The 17365-nt window shown below is 51.3% G+C and overlaps 1 protein-coding gene and 1 long non-coding RNA gene across 8 annotated transcripts; one reads left to right on the forward strand and one right to left on the reverse strand.

The window, feature by feature from the left end:
- Nucleotides 1-1959: 1959 nt before the first annotated feature.
- On the forward strand, nt 1960-11216 carry LOC103654372 (uncharacterized). 7 transcript variants are annotated; one of them, XR_004857901.1, is made up of 6 exons: nt 1960-3303; nt 3405-3487; nt 3584-3742; nt 4192-5713; nt 6621-7756; nt 10514-11215. It is a non-coding gene; the product is annotated as an uncharacterized lncRNA (long non-coding RNA). The 7 variants fall into 7 exon arrangements; XR_004857900.1 differs by having other exon boundaries at nt 3405-3742; nt 10514-11216; XR_004857899.1 differs by having other exon boundaries at nt 1960-3487.
- LOC100193310 (uncharacterized) lies at nt 6945-8618 on the reverse strand. Its single transcript, NM_001138448.2, is given in 3 exon segments — nt 6945-7447; nt 7545-7722; nt 7828-8618. Coding segments are annotated over 3 exon segments (924 nt in total). The 5' UTR covers nt 8540-8618; the 3' UTR covers nt 6945-7413.
- Nucleotides 11217-17365: the final 6149 nt, after the last annotated feature.

Genomic DNA, 17365 nt, shown 5'->3' on the forward strand with positions numbered 1-17365 from the left:
ACAATCTTGCTGACTTATCCCTAATCCACCCCGATATTCAAGGGCGCCATACGCGGGAAAGTCAGGCGGTTGCTGCAGATAGCGCACGAGTCTGATGGGTTGCCTGGGCCTGAGTCTGCAGCTTTCTCGGGTCGGCCCACTCCGCTAGTAGTTCTAACCCGGCCCACGAAGGGACAGCCTTGCGAGGTAACTGGCCCGAGGCCCCGCGCGAGGCCTTCTAGCCTTGTAGTGGACCGGGGGATATCTGTCCCCCACGATGTCCCTTCGCATAACATGAATGGAAGATAAGGAATGAGAATACCTACTAGGTGTTCATCACTAGCGCATAGATTGACGAAGGCCTTGACACCTGAAGTAGGGTAGCGGCGACTGGCGGTCGACTAGTTGTAGGAGAGCGAGAGCAGGGTGAGACACTGCCTGGACTCCTCCCTCAATCTAGATTTGGGTCGGGGAGCGGTCGAGAGACTGACTGACGGCTAGGACTGAGAGTGTGAGGACGACATGTCCGCAGGAGCTAGGGTTTCAAGTATATTTATATAGCTGGTTTGCACGTATACGAGCACGAGTGAGACATTTTTATGTCTATGAGAGTAAAACCATTAGGCACAGAATCAAACTTGTACGCTCAACTTAGGCACAAACTCACACCAAAATTCTCATCCTATAGGATTTGTGTCAACAGGGCATGCAAATAATTTGTACACATTGCCATCCCTAGGCACAAGTGTGCTTAGAGTGTGTTTGGTTTGACTTTTGCCTTTGGCTTTTGTCCCCTCAAAGCCAAAAGCTAAACCAAAGGGCTGGATCGAGGAAGCAGCTTTTTCTAAAAGTCGAATTTCTTGCGATGCAAAACTGAAATCACCTATAGACTTGCTTTTAGTGGATTTCAGATGGAACTGTGAAAATATATATGGAATAAATTTTAGTGGCTTTTAGTGGTTTCCACCTAATAATTGTTATCTTTTTAACAAATCACAGTTCACAGCAGCCTTTTCACAGCTCATAGCTCACAATAGCTTTTTTCACAGCTCATAGCTCACAGTAGCTTTTTTCACAGCCACATCCCAACAGACCCTTAGTCGGTCAAGAAGCATAATATCGTGGGGGTCACATAATTATATATAGAATCTTTTTATGTTTTTTTAATTTTTTGCTTCAAATTATAAGCCATTTAAATTATAAGCTTTTCTAAGATACACAACAAAAGTTACTTATTTAAGGGTCTATTTGTGAAAATCTGATTCTAGCTGTGAGATAAGAAAGTTACTGCGATCTAATGATTGTGGAAAAGCTAAAATATATATGGTTGAAGCAACTATCAACTATAGATTCTTTAAGAGCATGATAGCTTGGTAACATGAATGACAGAAATCTAAAAAACCAGAGATATGAGGTGATTATGAATTAAACTAGAGAAATTTATAAATTTTCAAGAATATATTCTACGGTCGTATCCATTTGGTTGATATTCCAGATTTTTGACAGTGAATCTAGGTCAGAAAGATAAATCAAGCACACTCTAAATATAATGTCTAGATGCATAAAATAGGTTATGTACCTTAAAAAAGCCTAAGTGACTTATAATTTAAAACAAAGGAAATATTTCTCACTCTATGGATATAATAATAACATACAATATCATTTAATTTATTATCACAAGAAATTAGGCTCCTCGAGAGGTGTCGGCTTTTATGTTCCCTTTTTTTAGGGAAGTCAGCTATTTCTGCTCGAAGCAGATTGATTGAGATCGCTTGGGCCAATGTAGCGATTCATGCCGCAAAATCCAATAACTAAGTGAGGCCTATATACAACTACCGGGCCTCTGATTTTTCCAAGACAGATGGGCATTTTCCAATCTTCCCCATGATGATAACCTGGGCCACACCTTTGTTGGGCTTCAAGGACCAAATTCCAAACGCCTAACACTAGCACCCCAAGGCCAAGCTAGCCCGGCCCGCCATTTCTGTCCCCCTCGCCATTTCCCACACAGTGTGGCGAGAGCCGGCCGCGTGGCGGATCATCGTCGCCGCCCCTCGCATCCTCGTCGTGCCGCCGCACCGCAAGGGTTGCTCGTGTTCGACGGGATGCCACCGCTGGGACCCGGGAGAGGTACTAGCCATTCCCCTCCCCACGCGCGCTAGATTTCAGGTGCCGTCCAGTGTGCTCTCGCGTCCTGTTTGTGCAGCCTCGGTTTCTGCATCCCCTGAGCGGCTGAGCCCCGGTGATTTCGAGGAAACATGATCGTTTTCGAATTTCGACGGAGGGTTCTTCATGGGGGACTCATGAGCTCGCGTCATCGTTGTCTGTGTGGGCCTATGTCGCGCTGGTCCCATGCGCGCCACGGGAACGCCTTGCTATGAGCTCCTCCTGCTGCCTGCGCCACGGGAATGCCTTGCTATGAGCTCCTCCTGCTGCCTGCGCTGTATGGCTGTATTGGCTCTCGTGCAGCAGGTGGGTTGGGTGTGAGATGAATGTGCTGAGGCCTGTGGCTGTTCGCCTGTTTCAGTTATTGGTGCACAGGTGTTTCGCAAGTTGTCACCTGTCAAGTAGATGTTTCTAGTATGGGCCCGACTCCATTGATGGATGATTAATAACAAAGCTGAGGAAAATTCATTCTGAAGCAAGAAACTTGCTCACAAGATTAACTGCAGATGTGATTTGTCGGATGTTGATGACTGGCTAAATGAAGAGCCACTTTAACACCACATTTCAAAATCAGCCCCTTACCTCTGGTTTTTTTCCCCTTACTTCGGATGTTTGGTTTGCACATAGACTATAGCTTCTACAATACAATTAATTTGTGTGAGTTTTCTTAATTACACTTGATGATTAGTGGGGGGAGAAAAAGACATGAATCGATATGTCATGTAACCAATGATATGGTGGCCTGGTGAGAAATTTTTGTGCAATTTTATGAGAAGGTATGAAACAATGTTTTTTAAGCACCATTTGAGGAGCTTCGGAACTTTTATGAAACTGGTCTGTAGTTTTTTTTTTTTTGAAGCTAGAGCTTGTAGAGCTGAATTTGTTTGGATAGAAGAAGCTGAAATAGACTTGAAATTGTCGAAGCCAAGAAACAGGGCTCTGCTTGTATTCTAAGTTACGTACGGGAACCTTATGGCCTCCATGCATTCCTTCCGGAAGATGGCAGCGCCCAGGTTACTTACTGGACACATAGTCGTCGTCGGCGTCGGAACTCAATAGATTTTCTACATTTTAAGAATGGATCGTGCCATCGTGGTCTTGTGGGGACTTCTGCTGATTGAGAAGGACTGAACGAGAAGGAGCAATCACCTTCCCGTGGTACTGCCTGTCATCATGTGCCAAATTATTGTCACGTGAGTAGCGACACTGCTGCTCCAAAGATCTATGTCAGGGCTTACATTGACAGGTTCCTCATCCAGGTCAATAATGTCGTGCTACCGGCCCCATCTAGCGTAATGTCAGCACTGTCGTCTTGAACTGTGCGTAGCAGATGGAAGCGCAGGTGCGGGGGGCCCTGCTCATCTGAAGTCTGAACGGATCCCCGCCTTGTGCATCAGTTCTGTTATTATCGTAACACTGTATGTTCTTAGCTGTGCAGATTTTGCTGTTGTAGAAGGTTGTGTGGAAGTTGGATCTCTTTTCCATTTTGGCATCAGTTCTGTTATTATCTGAAGGCTGTGCATCAGTCCTGGATGCAGCTAATGTACTGCAGTAAATGATAATCTCTGGAAATTTCGTCAGGTTCTCCTTTGCTCAGGTGCTCTTTCTTTTATGCCCTTCACAATTTCGTATCTACTGTAGTTACTTAAATTCTGTGTCACAGTTTGTTATCTTGCAATAACTTCGTTTTTATTGTAATGGTATTATCCTTGGACATACCCATATGGGCTTTATATTCATACTGCTTTTAGCTTGATTATTTAATTAATCATTCTGGCTTCAGCAATTAATCATTCTTCTTGAGGTATTCACTATCTTCAACTCAAATATCTGTTCGCAAGCACTGTAGTACAGAAATGTTTGGATGATGTGAGGAAAACAGAAATCCAATCTATTTTCTGAATTGTTTTCATTTAACAACTTATTAATAGATTGGGTGATTTCTTCCCCATAGCGCGTTGGATCATGTCATGTCCTTACAGAGTCCACTGGCTTACTATCTGTCTATGCGACATCTGTCTCTCAAGGAAAGTACTGTTTATGCAGAAAAGCTGGCTCAAGAACCACTAGCAAGGATTTTAAAATGGCAAACATTGCATTCAAAAGGCGAGTTATCAGGCTCACTGCTAGCCTTTTCTTGAAGACCATGCTTGTTCATAACCTTGAGGAGGCAGTGGCTTCTTGGAAAGCAAGGAAATCAAGTGGTTGATTGCCTGATGGATGTATCATGGGCATTTTGTTGGTCCAGTCTTAGTTGGCCCCCCTGTGTGTGCCAGTTCGTGGGTCGCCTCTGCTACGCATTTTTCCAGGGGGACCATCTCTTATATCTGCTGCATCCTCATCTTGGTAGCTTTCAATCTCGTGATGGTTACTTCTAGTGCCCCACCATCATGGCATTTCCATGTGTATTCTTTCTTTGGTAGCCCCATGTTTTGCATCCATGCAGCGATTCTGCAATGAAACTGCTAGGTTGAACATCAAAAGGTAAAAGTTGAAGATTTCTATGAATATCTTACATGGATGACGTGATTAAACTGTACTTTGTAGTTGGGACCCTTTGATATATTTTTTTCTTTTCCTCGGTATGTGTTAAGTAGGTTGGGTCTACTTTATCATTATGGCAGTCACATGACCCATTTGCGCTGATGTTAAGATAAACAACTTGGTGTTCAAAAGTCTTAATCATGTAACCCTGGGATAGGGCTCAACTTTCGCCACTAAGGAAAGAACCCTGGCACATGGCTTGTGCTCTAGACTTCTTAGTAAGCAGACAGGAAATCTTGTCGTTGATACGGTAGTTAACCTACTTGTTTAATCATCATTACCGCAGTTGCCACAAAATCCCATTCAGATGAATCTGAAACCTGCGCAGTCATCTTTCCATTAATCAATCTAATGCTCTGGGACCATGTTTCTCTGTTCTGTATCTATATGTAGCAAATGAATACCTAGCTCTCAGGATACTTACAGTATCCCGTGGTCTTTAAGCTAAGAACTAACAAGTCCTTGCTACTGAGCTACATGGAACACTTTTTTGTTAAGCATATTATAGACACATCATGCATATATTTGTCTCTATCTTTGATGTGTTTCACAAACCGAAGCTACAGTAACCCCTTTGGCTTATTACCCTCGGTTAAGAACTAATGTTTCGCAAGTTGATTCTCCTCTAGGTGTATACTTCATTTTATTGACTGGCTGTCTAAGTAATAAACTGTTGTTAGGCCCGTACCAGCTATTTTTTTGCCCCTTCTTTGCATAGGCAACAAAAGCAGGAGACAGCCCTCTGTTTTTCTTTTGATACATGCTGTGAGGAATCTTCATGCTTATTGGAGTTTTGCGGCCTTTTGTGTCGAACCTTGCCCCTTAGACCATCAACTTAGGCAGCCTTTTTCTTAGTATCCTACTAGGGCAATTGATCCCACTTGCACACTTAAACTTTTGTTGCACCTTTCCTTCCCCAGGGAACAAAAAGGTGGAGACCGGCTTTAAAAGATTAGGACATGAAAATCCCCAGGTGTCAGCATCGCTTATGCGGTATGCCCCCATCATTTCATTAAAATTGAAGGTTTGTGATTTTACCATGTAAAATACCAGTTTACCACTATGTCTACGTATTCCTTATATGCCATTATTTTAGGGTCATTTCATTTTCTTCCTTTGATTATGCTTCTCTCATTGCTCCCTTAGCCACCCAAAAAGTTATAAGCACAATACTTTCGTTCCATTTATTGTGATAGTTCCATCCATCAGCCAAATTAACCATTAATTGTTACTTTGTTGTTAGCCTGTTTATTTTTCTACTAATGTGATGTTTAAATGCATTAGAGCTAATAGTTAGTTGGCTAAAAATTGCTAGTGGAATTAACTAGCTAACAAATAGTGAGCTAACTATTAGCTAATTTGCTAAAAATAGCTAATAGTTGAACTATTATCTAGATTGTTTGGATGTCTCGGCTAATTTTAGCAGCTGATTATTAGTTCTAGTCCATTCAAACACTCCCTAAGGGCATGTTCGGTTACACCAATCCAGAAAGGGATTGGAGGGGATCAAATCCCCTCCAAGTCAAAAATGACTAGGAGGGGATTTAAACCCCTCTAATCCTCTCCTGGATTGGTGTAACCGAACAAGCCCTAAGGGGGCAAAGTACCCATAGATAACCTGTTTGGTTGAAGAGAAAATAGACTTGGGTTTTGTTTGGTTATTTCTGTCCCATGTAGATTGTATGAGATTGAAAAAAAATTATGAAGGATTTTGACTTGCTCGGGATTTAAACCCGTCTAATCCCACCTCAATCCATATGGATTGAGAGGAAAAGCGAACAAGCCCTTAAATGGCCGACACCAACAATGGAAAAAATCTCCATAACCTAGCAATAATGGCAGTCGGGTAACGAAACAATACATATTTGGTGGCAAAACTCTGGAACAGAAAATCTGTCATTTATCTCACACACAAACGTCCTATCTGACAGCGATGGTGTGCATGGAAGGTCACTGCTTACAAAATCTCGGGCGCGTGCAAGGGAGACCGTCGCAATTGACAGCATAAAAAGGATCAGCACTCACAACATTCTTATACAATTGACTGATTTTTTTCCCCCTATAATCTTCCGAAACAGGATTGCCACTTTTTTTTGCGGAGAAAAGGTCAAGTACATTACTTTTACGAAGTGAAAGCATTGCACCACCACTGATGAACCGCAGGATAGAACAGTAGAAGCAGGGAGATGCTGGAGCGAGGGAACAAAATCCCCATGGGGATATTGCATTGTTTCTTCAGGAGGCAGGCAGGCACACACATCAACTTCACAGTTTGTTCTCTATCGGACCCACAAATTAAGACATATAGGTACAGATGACACACACATACATACACACACATCTCTCTCTGTCTGTTGTCTCTCGTTCCAGCTCCTTGGCAGCTTGATGCTTCCTGCAAACCTCCCACGCATGCCCGGCCCCCTGCTACCAGATCCCCTACAGTAAGTAGGGTTTTCTGGAAGCCATGGAGAAGAAAATAAAAATTAAAAAAAAAAAACGGAACAGCAAAAAGGCAGCAGCATTCTTCTGGGGGCGGGGATGGAAGGAAGATTGCCCGGGAAACAAGGGATCTCTCTCCACTTCCTTCCTTCCTTTTTTTTTCTCCCCGTGTACAGGTCAATTCAATCCTGTCACTTCGTGTGCAAGTAGTACTAGGCGGCTGCTGCTGCTGCTAGCAACTACTACTGCTACTACTTTGGCTGTTTGGATTCTGCAGGCATAATCTTAAATCTCCTCGTCATGCTGGTATGGACTGCCCCTGACGTATTAGAAGTTCGAAAACTCGTTAGCTATGGTTTTATATATGATATGACGCGGGTCAAATTCTGATGGGTTTTTTTTCGTTCAGTGCTGACCAGTTGTTGTAAGCGTAGGGGCTTTGGTGCATGTAGCCGTACATCGCCGTTGGTGTCTCCGGCTCCGGCCCCGGGCCGCAGTCGAGGTTTACGCCGAACAGCCGGAGCCGCCGCGACGGTGGCGGCGGTGCCGAAGCTGCACTGCAGCTCCTGTTGTCTCTGTCGGACTGAGATTCTCCTGCAATTGTTCACCCCACAGCAGTGCATAAGAGGTATGAGAAAAGAGTGCATACAGATCTTTCTTTCTTTCGTTCTGTTACGAGCAGCAGTGTTTTTAATTTACCTGCATGTTGCATGTTGTTGCTGTGGTCATGGTCAGCTGAGTGGCGGTGGTAGGCATGCTGGGAATTGGCTGGGCTGCTGGTGGGGTACGAGTACGAGCCTGATGTGCTGTAGCACATTGGGCTCCAAGGCGACGGCTGCTGCTGCTGCTGGTGGTCTGCGCCAGCGCTCTGTGCAGGTGCCACTACTACGCGCACGGCAGCAGCAGCGGGGGGCACTGTTGTTGCAGCAGTAGCAGTAGTCTCGCCGCGGCGGCTGTGGCTGATGAACAGGCGGTCGGGCATGCCGAAACCACGCATCCTCTGGAAGCGCACGACGTCGCCGGCGTCAAGCTGCTTCTCCTTGACGTAGCGGCTCCAGCCCTTGGTGAGCACGTAGCTCTGGCTGCTGGTCCAGTACGAGTAGCGGAACCGCCACGGCTTGTTGGCGGCGGCAGCCTCGTCGTCGTCGTCGTCCTCGAAGCACAGGATGAGGCCTTTGTCGCCGGCGCCGCTGCTGCTGAGAGGGAAGTACCTCTCGGCGTGCTGCTTGGGGATCACCAGCCTGTTGAGCTTGCCCACGTCGCTCGGCGTCAGCGGCTTCTCGAACAGGTGCTCCTTCTCGTAGTGGTGGTGCTGCTGGTGGTGGTAGTGTAGGTTGGTGTACATGGCCACGCCCCAGGGCCAGGCCTGCGGGTGCTGGTGCTGCCCTTGGGAGAGATGGTTCGTGGCCATTTCTTGTGCAGCGAGGAAAGCTCTTGGGTGGCGGCGGTGGTGGGGAGTAGAGTAGCGCAGCGCAGTGATGGTGTGTGTGTGTCGCGTAGAGAACCATGCAGGTGTCTTGGCCAGGCATTTATAGCCCAAGAGCAGGAGGACTTTTGGGACGACGACGGAGCTAGCTAAGCTAGCTAGCGTCTACGCGAGACGTAGTATTAATATTCCCCCCCCCCCCCCCCCCCCCCCCCTGCTGGTACTACACAACATGAGGTCTTGATGCGTTTGATCTGGCTATTAGCATGGAGAAGGCTAGAGAGACAGGAGGAATCAAAGTGTGAAGGGCTTCAGAGGTGGGCGTGAGGCAGGTTATAAAATATGTAGTAGTAGGCTGGTGGTGAGGCCGGGCCGGGACGACGATCAGGTGGTGTACGTGGTGCTACTTCAAAGTTAGTGCCTGGACTGGACATTGTGTGTGTGTGGCCTAACCACAGCCATCCAGGGAGAGGGAGGTGGTGTAGGCCCTACCATTTTGCTTTCCATGTGCTCTGGTGGTGGTTGGAGCCTAGACGTACCACTGTCATTAGCACATTTAGCTACCCGGACCGTTTTTAACCCCGGCCGTCGATCTTGGATGGATGGACGGTGAGAGGAAGTCATGAGCATTATCCCATCGTCCCATAGATTGGCAGCAGTTTCTTCATGCCCCTGTGGTCCGCATGCATTGGGATAGCTGGTGGACAGTTACGTGTCAAGGGTACTACTGCTACTGCATGCATGATCTCGCAGGCCAGGCCAGGCCGGTGTGACATCTGGGGCATGTTTGGTTCCCTACCTAACTTGCCACACTTTGCCTAACTTTTCTGCCTAAGGTTAGTTCTTCAATTTGAACGACTAACCTTGGGCAAAGTGTGGCGTAGTTAGCCACGAACCAAACAGGCCCCTGATCGAGGCGCGCGCGTATGCTCTAACTATCCACGCACTGTTTTCTACTCGTACCGCCAGCCATGCATTTTTTTTTCTGATCCCAGATTCAATACGACCAAGGGGTTCTGCTAGACCTGTCTCATTCAATAATGAGGATATATCTGGTGCACATGGAAGCTTAGTGCACATGATACACATATTAAATCATAATCATCCATCTTAGATCTAACATATCTTGTTAATCATTGCAATTTACAAATAACACCTTCTATCACTACGTCCCACCACGTCAGAGGGTGTACTTAGCAAAATATATATAGATCTAAAATGAGTTGTGATGATTTAATATGTATAATATGCACTACCGGAATCCGAGGCTTTGCCGAGTGTTGGCCGCTTTGCCGAGTGCCTTTTGTCGGGCACTCGGCAAAGACGGCTTTGCCGAGAGCCGCCCTCGGTAACGTTAGGCTCTCGGCAAAGAGCCACTTTACCGAGTGCTGGACACTCGGCACAGGTGCACACTCGGCAAAGACACATTCGACACAGGGCAGACACTCGGCAAAGATAACTCCTTTGCCGAGTGTCACCAGGGACACTCGGCAAAGCCGCCGTCTCCGTCACCCGGCGCCGTAACGACTGCTTTTCTTTGCCGAGTGCTCTCTGACACTCGGCAAACCTCTTTGCCGAGTGCCCGAGAAAAAGCACTCGGCAAAGAAGGCTTTGCCGATGCACTGTTTGCCAAGCCTTCTTTGCCGAGTGCCACACTCGGCAAAGCCTTTGCCGAGTGCCACACTCGGCAAAGCCTTTGCCGAGTGTTTTTAAGGCTTCGCCGAGTGCTTCAGGCACTCGGCAAAGCGATTGATTCCGGTAGTGATGTGCATTAAACTTCCATTTACACCAGATACGTTCTCTTCAATAATAGGTGGCCGCTGACCACACCCAATAGGGCAGCAATGCAAGCAGGCTGCTTCCATGCAAACAAGCTGGTTCTGGCTGGATTCTTTACACAACTCATGCAATTGGCTGTAACATACTACTATATTTTTCTCACTCAACCCGTTCTTGCAGGACAACCTGTGCCTGCCTCCGTCGAGGACGCTATATGGCGGACACCAACCAACTGCAAATTAAAAGAGAGAATACTTCTCTAATCTCTCTGTGTTAGAGAGCACCTCCTGTTGTTGGAGGATCGGGATGCAGGACGACGCAAGGTATACGATCTGTTTTCCCTGCGTTTTTAATGACAGATCTCTGTATCAAGCGCGCCGGTATAATATATTTTTCCCCCCGTATCATTATATGGAGGGCGGAAATCGGCGATGTCGCTTTGCTTGGTACTTTGGAGACAAGCATTCCGTCACATGGTTCAGTCAGTACGTGGCTGGATACATTGTATGCTGACTAATAAGATATGCTATTGTGGAGTATTATTCAGCTTGTCAACCTTTGGGAAACCGGAGGGGCCTGTATGGGTTGTCCCTCTCGTTCTGTTAGTAGGTACGGTCAAGAGTCTCTATAGTAGTGATGACCGGACGGTATCTTCAAAGGTGATCACACCCTCTGTTCGTTCTGTTTGCTTGGCTCTTTCTAACATTTAGAATTAGATTAGGTTAAGTTACTTCCATACATTTCAAAGTCCAAGGGTCTAAAGTACTCTCGCTGCTCTCCGTATTTACGGGTGAAGGCTTACGTCGGTTTATCTTTTTTTTCCAGACTCCATTCATGCATATGGGGTGCCTGCCTTTGACACTAGATCTACTCTATCGTATATTTGAAAACCATAAGTCTCTATTTTTTTCCTGACTCAGACTCTTTTTCTTTCCGATCTAATAAGGACCAGAGAATTGGGGATATGTGTGACGTGATTATTAATCTCACGTGGCATTATGCTTTCTGCTCCTCCTCCTCCTCTGTGGCTTCAAGTTCCCAAGCATCACAATATTCGAGCATTGGAATGGGAAGTATATATAGGATCAAGATTGGACCTGGACAAAGATCTGCCCGCCCTTAGCCTGTCCGTCCAATTTCCGAAAGCCTTTCGACTCAGACGGTATGATTGTTGTCCCTCCTTTCTCCGTTTATGCATCTATATACACTCGCAGTCCCCTTGCCTCTCTCTCTCTCCATTTGATGCAAATCCCCATATATACGTTACTCTTAACTTTCGTTGTTTCCTGTGTTCATGAACTTTGGAACGCGCAGCAGTTGAAGTTGTTGCCACTCACCTTGCTGCATGCATGTACAGATGCACTGCTGCAAAAGACGAGTGTACTCGATGGCATGCATGCATGGCAACGTCAGTAGGCCGGGTGGTGATCTCGATTCACTAGCAGAGAACAGTCGTTCGGGTTTTCCTACTAGTCTGGTCCCGGGCAGAGTTGGGCTCGGAACTCATGGAAGCATTATTAGTCCTAGTTGCCATCACCCGGGACTAAAATTCCTGGCCAAATGGTCAAGACCACAGGCTTTTTTACAGGAGGAACCTTGACTCCTTGAGTCCTGATTGAGTGACGGGTGGCTTCAACCGTGACTGAACTAAACCCTTTAGGTCTAGTTTGGGAGCAAGGATACCGGAGGGGATTAGATGGACTAAATTTTCATTCTATTCAATTTTGAATATTGTCGGCGTTTCGAGACCGGGGTCCCTCAGGCCGACGAGTGAGTGCCGCGTGCCCCAGCCCAGATGGGTCGAGCGCGTGGGCGAGCACAAAGGGGGGAGAGGAGCGAGGCGGCCGGAGTCCGGCGTGAGAGTGGTGGGAATCCCGCGGCCTTCGTGTTCGTCCCGCGCCCAGGTCGGGTGCGCTTGCAGTAGGGGTTACAAGCGTCCACGCGGGTGAGGGAAGCGAGCGGCCCCAAGGGAGCGCCTGTCTCGTCCTCGTCCTCGCGCGGCCAACCCTCTCTAAGAGGGCCCTGGTCCTTCCTTTTATAGGCGTAAGGAGAGGATCCAGGTGTACAATGGGGGTGTAGCGAGGTGCTACGTGTCTAGCGGGTGAGAGCTGACGCCCTAAGTACATGCCAATGTGGCAGCCGGAGAGATCTTGGCACCCTGCTGGTGTGATGTTGTGGCCGTCGGAGGAGCGACGGTGCTTGGCGGAGGGACAGCTGTTGGAGCGGTCGAGTCCTTGCTGACGTCCGCCTGCCTCCGTAAGAGAGCTGGGGGCCGCCGTCGTCACAGAGCGTGCGGGGGCGCCATCATTGCCTATCTGGCAGAGCTAGCCAGATGGGACACCGGTCTTGTTCCCTACGACCCGAGGCGGCTCGGGGTAGGGTAATGATGGTGCCTCCTGTTGACGTGGCTGGCCCGCGCCCTAGGTCGGGCGACGTGGAGGCTCCTCCGAAGCTGAGGTCGAGTCTGTATTCCGTGGCCGAGGCCGAGCCCCTAGGTCGGGCGAGGCGGAGGTCGTTCGGCGGAGGCCAGGGCGGAGTCCGAGCCCTGGGGTCGGGCGAAGCGGAGTTCGTCGTCTTCTGGGACTGAGCCCGAATCCGAGCCCTGGGTCGGGCGGAGCGGAGTTCGCCGTCTTCCGGGACTTAGCTCGAGTCCGAGCCCTGGGTTGGGCGGAGCTTCCTATGGCGCCTTTGGTAGGACCTGACCGCCTGTCAGTCTCACTCTGTCAAGCGGCGCTGTAGTCGGAGTGGCGCAGGCGGCGCTGCCCTTCTGTCAGACCGGTCAGTGGAGCGGCGAAGTGACGGCGGTCACTTCGGCTCTGCCGGGGGGCGCGCGTCAGGATAAGGTGTCAGGCCACCTTTGCATTAAATGCTCCTGCGACTTGGTCGGTTGGTGCGGCGATTTAGTCAGGGTTGCTTCTTAGCGAAGGCAGGGCCTCGGGCGAGCCGGAGATGCGTCTGCCGTTGGAGGGGGGCCTCGGGCGAGACGGAAACCTTCCGGGGTCGGCTGCCCTTGTCCGAGGCTAGGCTCGGGCGAGGCGTGATCGAGTCGCTCGAATGGACTGATCCCTGGCTTAATCGCACCCATCAGGCCTTAGCAGCTTAATGCTGATGGGGGTTACCAGCTGAGAATTAGGAGTCTTGAGGGTACCCCTAATTATGGTCCCCGACAGTAGCCCCCGAGCCTCGAAGGGAGTGTTAACACTCGTTTGGAGGCTTTCGTCGCACTTTTTTGCAAGGGGACCAGCCTTTCTCGGTTGCATTTTGTTCCGGTGGGTGCGCGCGAGCGCACCCGCCGGGTGTAGCCCCCGAGGCCTCGGAGGAGTGTTTTCACTCCTTCGAGGTCTTAATGCCTCGCGTAATGCTTCGGCTGGCCTGGTTGTTCCCTCATGCGAACTGGCCGTAGCCCGGGTGTACGGTCGGGGCCCAAGTTCTCGGGCTGGTATGTTGACGCTGTCAACGGTTTGGCCGGAGCCGGGTTTGCGAGAGCAGCCCCCGAGCCTCTGCACAGAGCGAGAGGGCGATCAGGGACAGACTCGGCTTTTTGCATACGCCCCTACGTCGCCTTTCCGCAAGGAGGAGGGGGGAAAGCGCCATGTTACCCTCGATGGGCACCGAACATGGTGTCTCCGATGAGCTGCAAGCGGGTAATCCGAGTGGACGTCCGTGCCCCGTTCGTTAGGGGTCGGCTAGGGGCCCAGAGGCACGCCCAAAAGTACCTGCGGGTGATCTGCCAGACCCGGTCCCCTGGCGACGGGGTCCGAGGGCTCGATGCCTCCCTCTGGTGGGATTCTGTTACAAGATCGCTCCCGCTGGTCTCGGAAATGTCCTAGGGTACCTCGGGAGCGCAGCCCGAGCCTCGGTTATGTATCGAACGTACCCCTGGTCATCCCTCGCTCGGTGTCTGAGGCGACTGTGAACCCTTCGGGGGCCAGCCTTCGAACCCCTGATCAGTAATGGGCGCGGAGCCCGGGTAGCCTGAGGCGGTCGTGGAACCCTTCGGGGGGCCGGCCTTCGAACCTCTGACCAGTAGTGGGTGTATGGCCCACGCGATCTGAGGCGGCTGTTGAACCCCTCGGAGGGCCAGCCTTCGAACCTCTGATCAGTAAGGAGGCTCGGAGCCTGGTTCCTTCACTGGGAAGGATCCTTTTCGGGGTATCCCCCTTTCCCGGTCCCTGTTGCAAGAGAGAGAAAGAGGAAAAAACGAAAAGGATTCGAAATCGAACGACGTGGCGTACCTTTTTTTGGTGCGGTTATTTCGGCGAAGGCGAAGCGTCGCCTGCCTTTCCTGCGCCGCCTGTCCTGCCGCGGAGTTAATGCGACGGGGCGAGTGGTTGGTGGGGCGGCCATTGCGCGTGCGCGAGCCGTTCGAGGGACGGATCACGGGCGCGTCGTCTTCACGCCGTGAGAGGGGGTTCTCTTGCTGCTCCCGGATGGGACGTGAGCTTGGCTGACGACGTGACCGCTGCTCCCGCCCGCCTGCCACCGCCATTACTGCCGGTCCACCTTTGGCCACATTGACCGTCGCGCCAGGCTGGCGCTGCCGGGTCGTGCGCTGGGTCGCCTCGAGTCGCGGTGTTGGTTCCGCAATCGAGGAGGCGCGGTGGTGGCGCAAGTGGCGGTGCAATTGCTTGTATGCAGCATCCGGCGCGCCGGTTGCGTGACGCGTGGGCCTGGTCTTCCATGCAGGCGTGTCAGGAGTCGGAGAAGTGCGTCCACCTGGCGCGGTTGCATGCCGCCTGCATGGCTGCCGGCCTCTTTCGCCCGTTGGTCTGGGCAAAAGTGGAGGGTCGCTTGTAACCGCCGGGCGGTCGTGCGCGCCGTGCGCGGCGGTTTGGCTTCTTCCGCTCTGAGCCGGCCTGCACGACATGCGGGACCCAGCCCCCGCGCCGCAGGGGAGGGCCTTGGAGTGTGTTGGAGGAGCCTCAGCCCGTGACGGTTGGAGGCACAAGTAGGGAGAGTGGCCTTTAAAAGGAGGGCGACCCCCTTCGGAAGGCGACCATGTCTTCTCCCTTCCTCATGCACCGTGTCTTTCCATCTTCCAAGCCCCTGGATGGGGGATGCCCGCCGTTTTTTCGCCTCATCGTTGGAGGAACGCAACTCCGTGGGAGTTGGTACCTTTCAGCCATCGTTCGGCTTCAAGGATTTTCATCATGCAGCCCGGCCGCACCCCTCCACCGGCGGTCACCTAGGACGGTGACCTCCAACTTGGTGGTGGGGGAAAGCGAGCCGGGCTGCGGCCTCTGCCCCTCCCTCAGCCTCAAGGATTTTCATCACCGAGGCTAGGGAGGGGAGTGTGCCGAGTTGGGTCGGCCCCTGCGTGGGTGGCGGTCCGCTCCTTCACTCAGTGATCGGAGGGAAGGGCAGTCGCTGTCCGCGGCGCTGGCAGCTGCCGCGTGCCTGGCTCTCGGACCCGAGTGGCTTCGGAGCCGCTCTCGGTGCCGGCGTCTGCCACGGCAGCTGGAAGAGGTTCTTCCGCCGACGAGATAGCCGGGGCCGACCTCGGACCGACCTCCAACTCCGCGGCCTTCTGACCGTCCTTGCCTTACGAGTTTTTGGCACGGGTGGGCAGAAGTCGTCGTCGTCGCCGCTGCTGGAGCAGGTGACGGCGCGCCATTCGTCGGTCTTCTGTTGCTCCGCAGGCCTACCCCTATGGAGTGGGGTTGTTCGTACCTGCGGAGGGGGGGACCGGAGTTCCGTTTGTAATGGCACTTCGAATGCCAGTGTTTTTGTTCATTGCGGCTTTCGGGGCCTGAACATGTATGTAATTTTCGGCTCGGAGCCGTGTTTTTTCCTCATTTTCGAGCACTAAGACTCGCCTGTTGATTATCTGAACCGCTTCACCAAGCATGAGTCGCCCCGTGTCAAGGTGACGAGTGAGGTATCCGTAGCCCGGAGGCGTAGGAGCCCCTCGGCTCGGTCGGCCTTGTTGTCTGAGGCTCCTCTAGCTTAGTTAAAGAACCCCTTGGCCGCTCTTCGACGAGCCGAGGCCAGGGGTAGCGATATCAGCATGAACAGAGGCGGAGTCGGCTCGAAAATGAAACCTAGTTGGCCGGAGCCAAGCCGGGTTGTCCGTTGGTGGGACCGACGCCGGAGTCGATCAGTCGAGGCCTCGGGTCGGGCTGGCGCCCCTGGAAGATGGTCGGCCGAGGCCCCAGGGGTATCCGGCTGAGCCGCCTGCTCGGGCCGGATTCCCGGAGAAGACCCTGGCGGCGATGGCCCGGGCGTGGTGATGACGTCGTCCTTCGGAGCGGAGGCCTTCGGACCGCGTCGCCGTCCGAGGCTAGGTCGAACCTCGCCGAAGGTGTCGTCGATGCCGAGGGTGCTGCTGCCCCCTTCCAGCGTCAAGACCCGAGCCTACAGGATCAGAATGTCTTGTAGTGTGTGTCTTCTGCGACCGCCGAGGCCAGAAAACACACCCTCGCTGTGTTGTAAAGCTGCGTCTCCTTTCCTCTTGTTTCGGGTATCTGGACTTTTTTGTCGGTAACAGGGACGTTTGTGCGAGCGAGAGTTGCTTCTCGCGGAAGGTGATGAGTGAGGTATCCGTATCCCAGAGGCGTGGGAGTCCCTCGGCTCGGTCGGCCTTCCCGCTTACGCGTACTTTCACCCGTCCATGGGGCCCTATCACCGACTCAGTCTAGAAGGCCCGAAGGATCGCTTCGGCAGAAGAGCTTCCAAACGTAAAGACTTGTTCGATCCGCGGAGTCGCTTTATCCGAACGCGAGTTACTTATCGCAGAAGGTGATGAGTGAGGTATCCGTATCCCGGAGGCGTAGGAGTCCCTCGGCTCGGTCAGCCTTGGCTGCTTACGTGTACTCCGTCGTTTTCAGGATCTGCTTCTCGAAGTAGTCAGAAAGCACGAAAGATATTCTGACAGAAGAAATCTTTTTTCGAGGAAAATTTCAACGCAGAGGGGGTGCTCCCCCTTTTAGCCCCCGAGGGAGGGTCGGGCTTTGCCGAGGCGAGGCCGACCCTTCCTTGATGACTAAACTTCGCGTGGGTGCGAGGTGTATAAACGACTTGAAAACATCTTAA

The sequence above is a fragment of the Zea mays genome, chromosome 4, assembly GCF_902167145.1.
Source record: "Zea mays cultivar B73 chromosome 4, Zm-B73-REFERENCE-NAM-5.0, whole genome shotgun sequence".
Taxonomy (NCBI): domain Eukaryota; kingdom Viridiplantae; phylum Streptophyta; class Magnoliopsida; order Poales; family Poaceae; genus Zea; species Zea mays.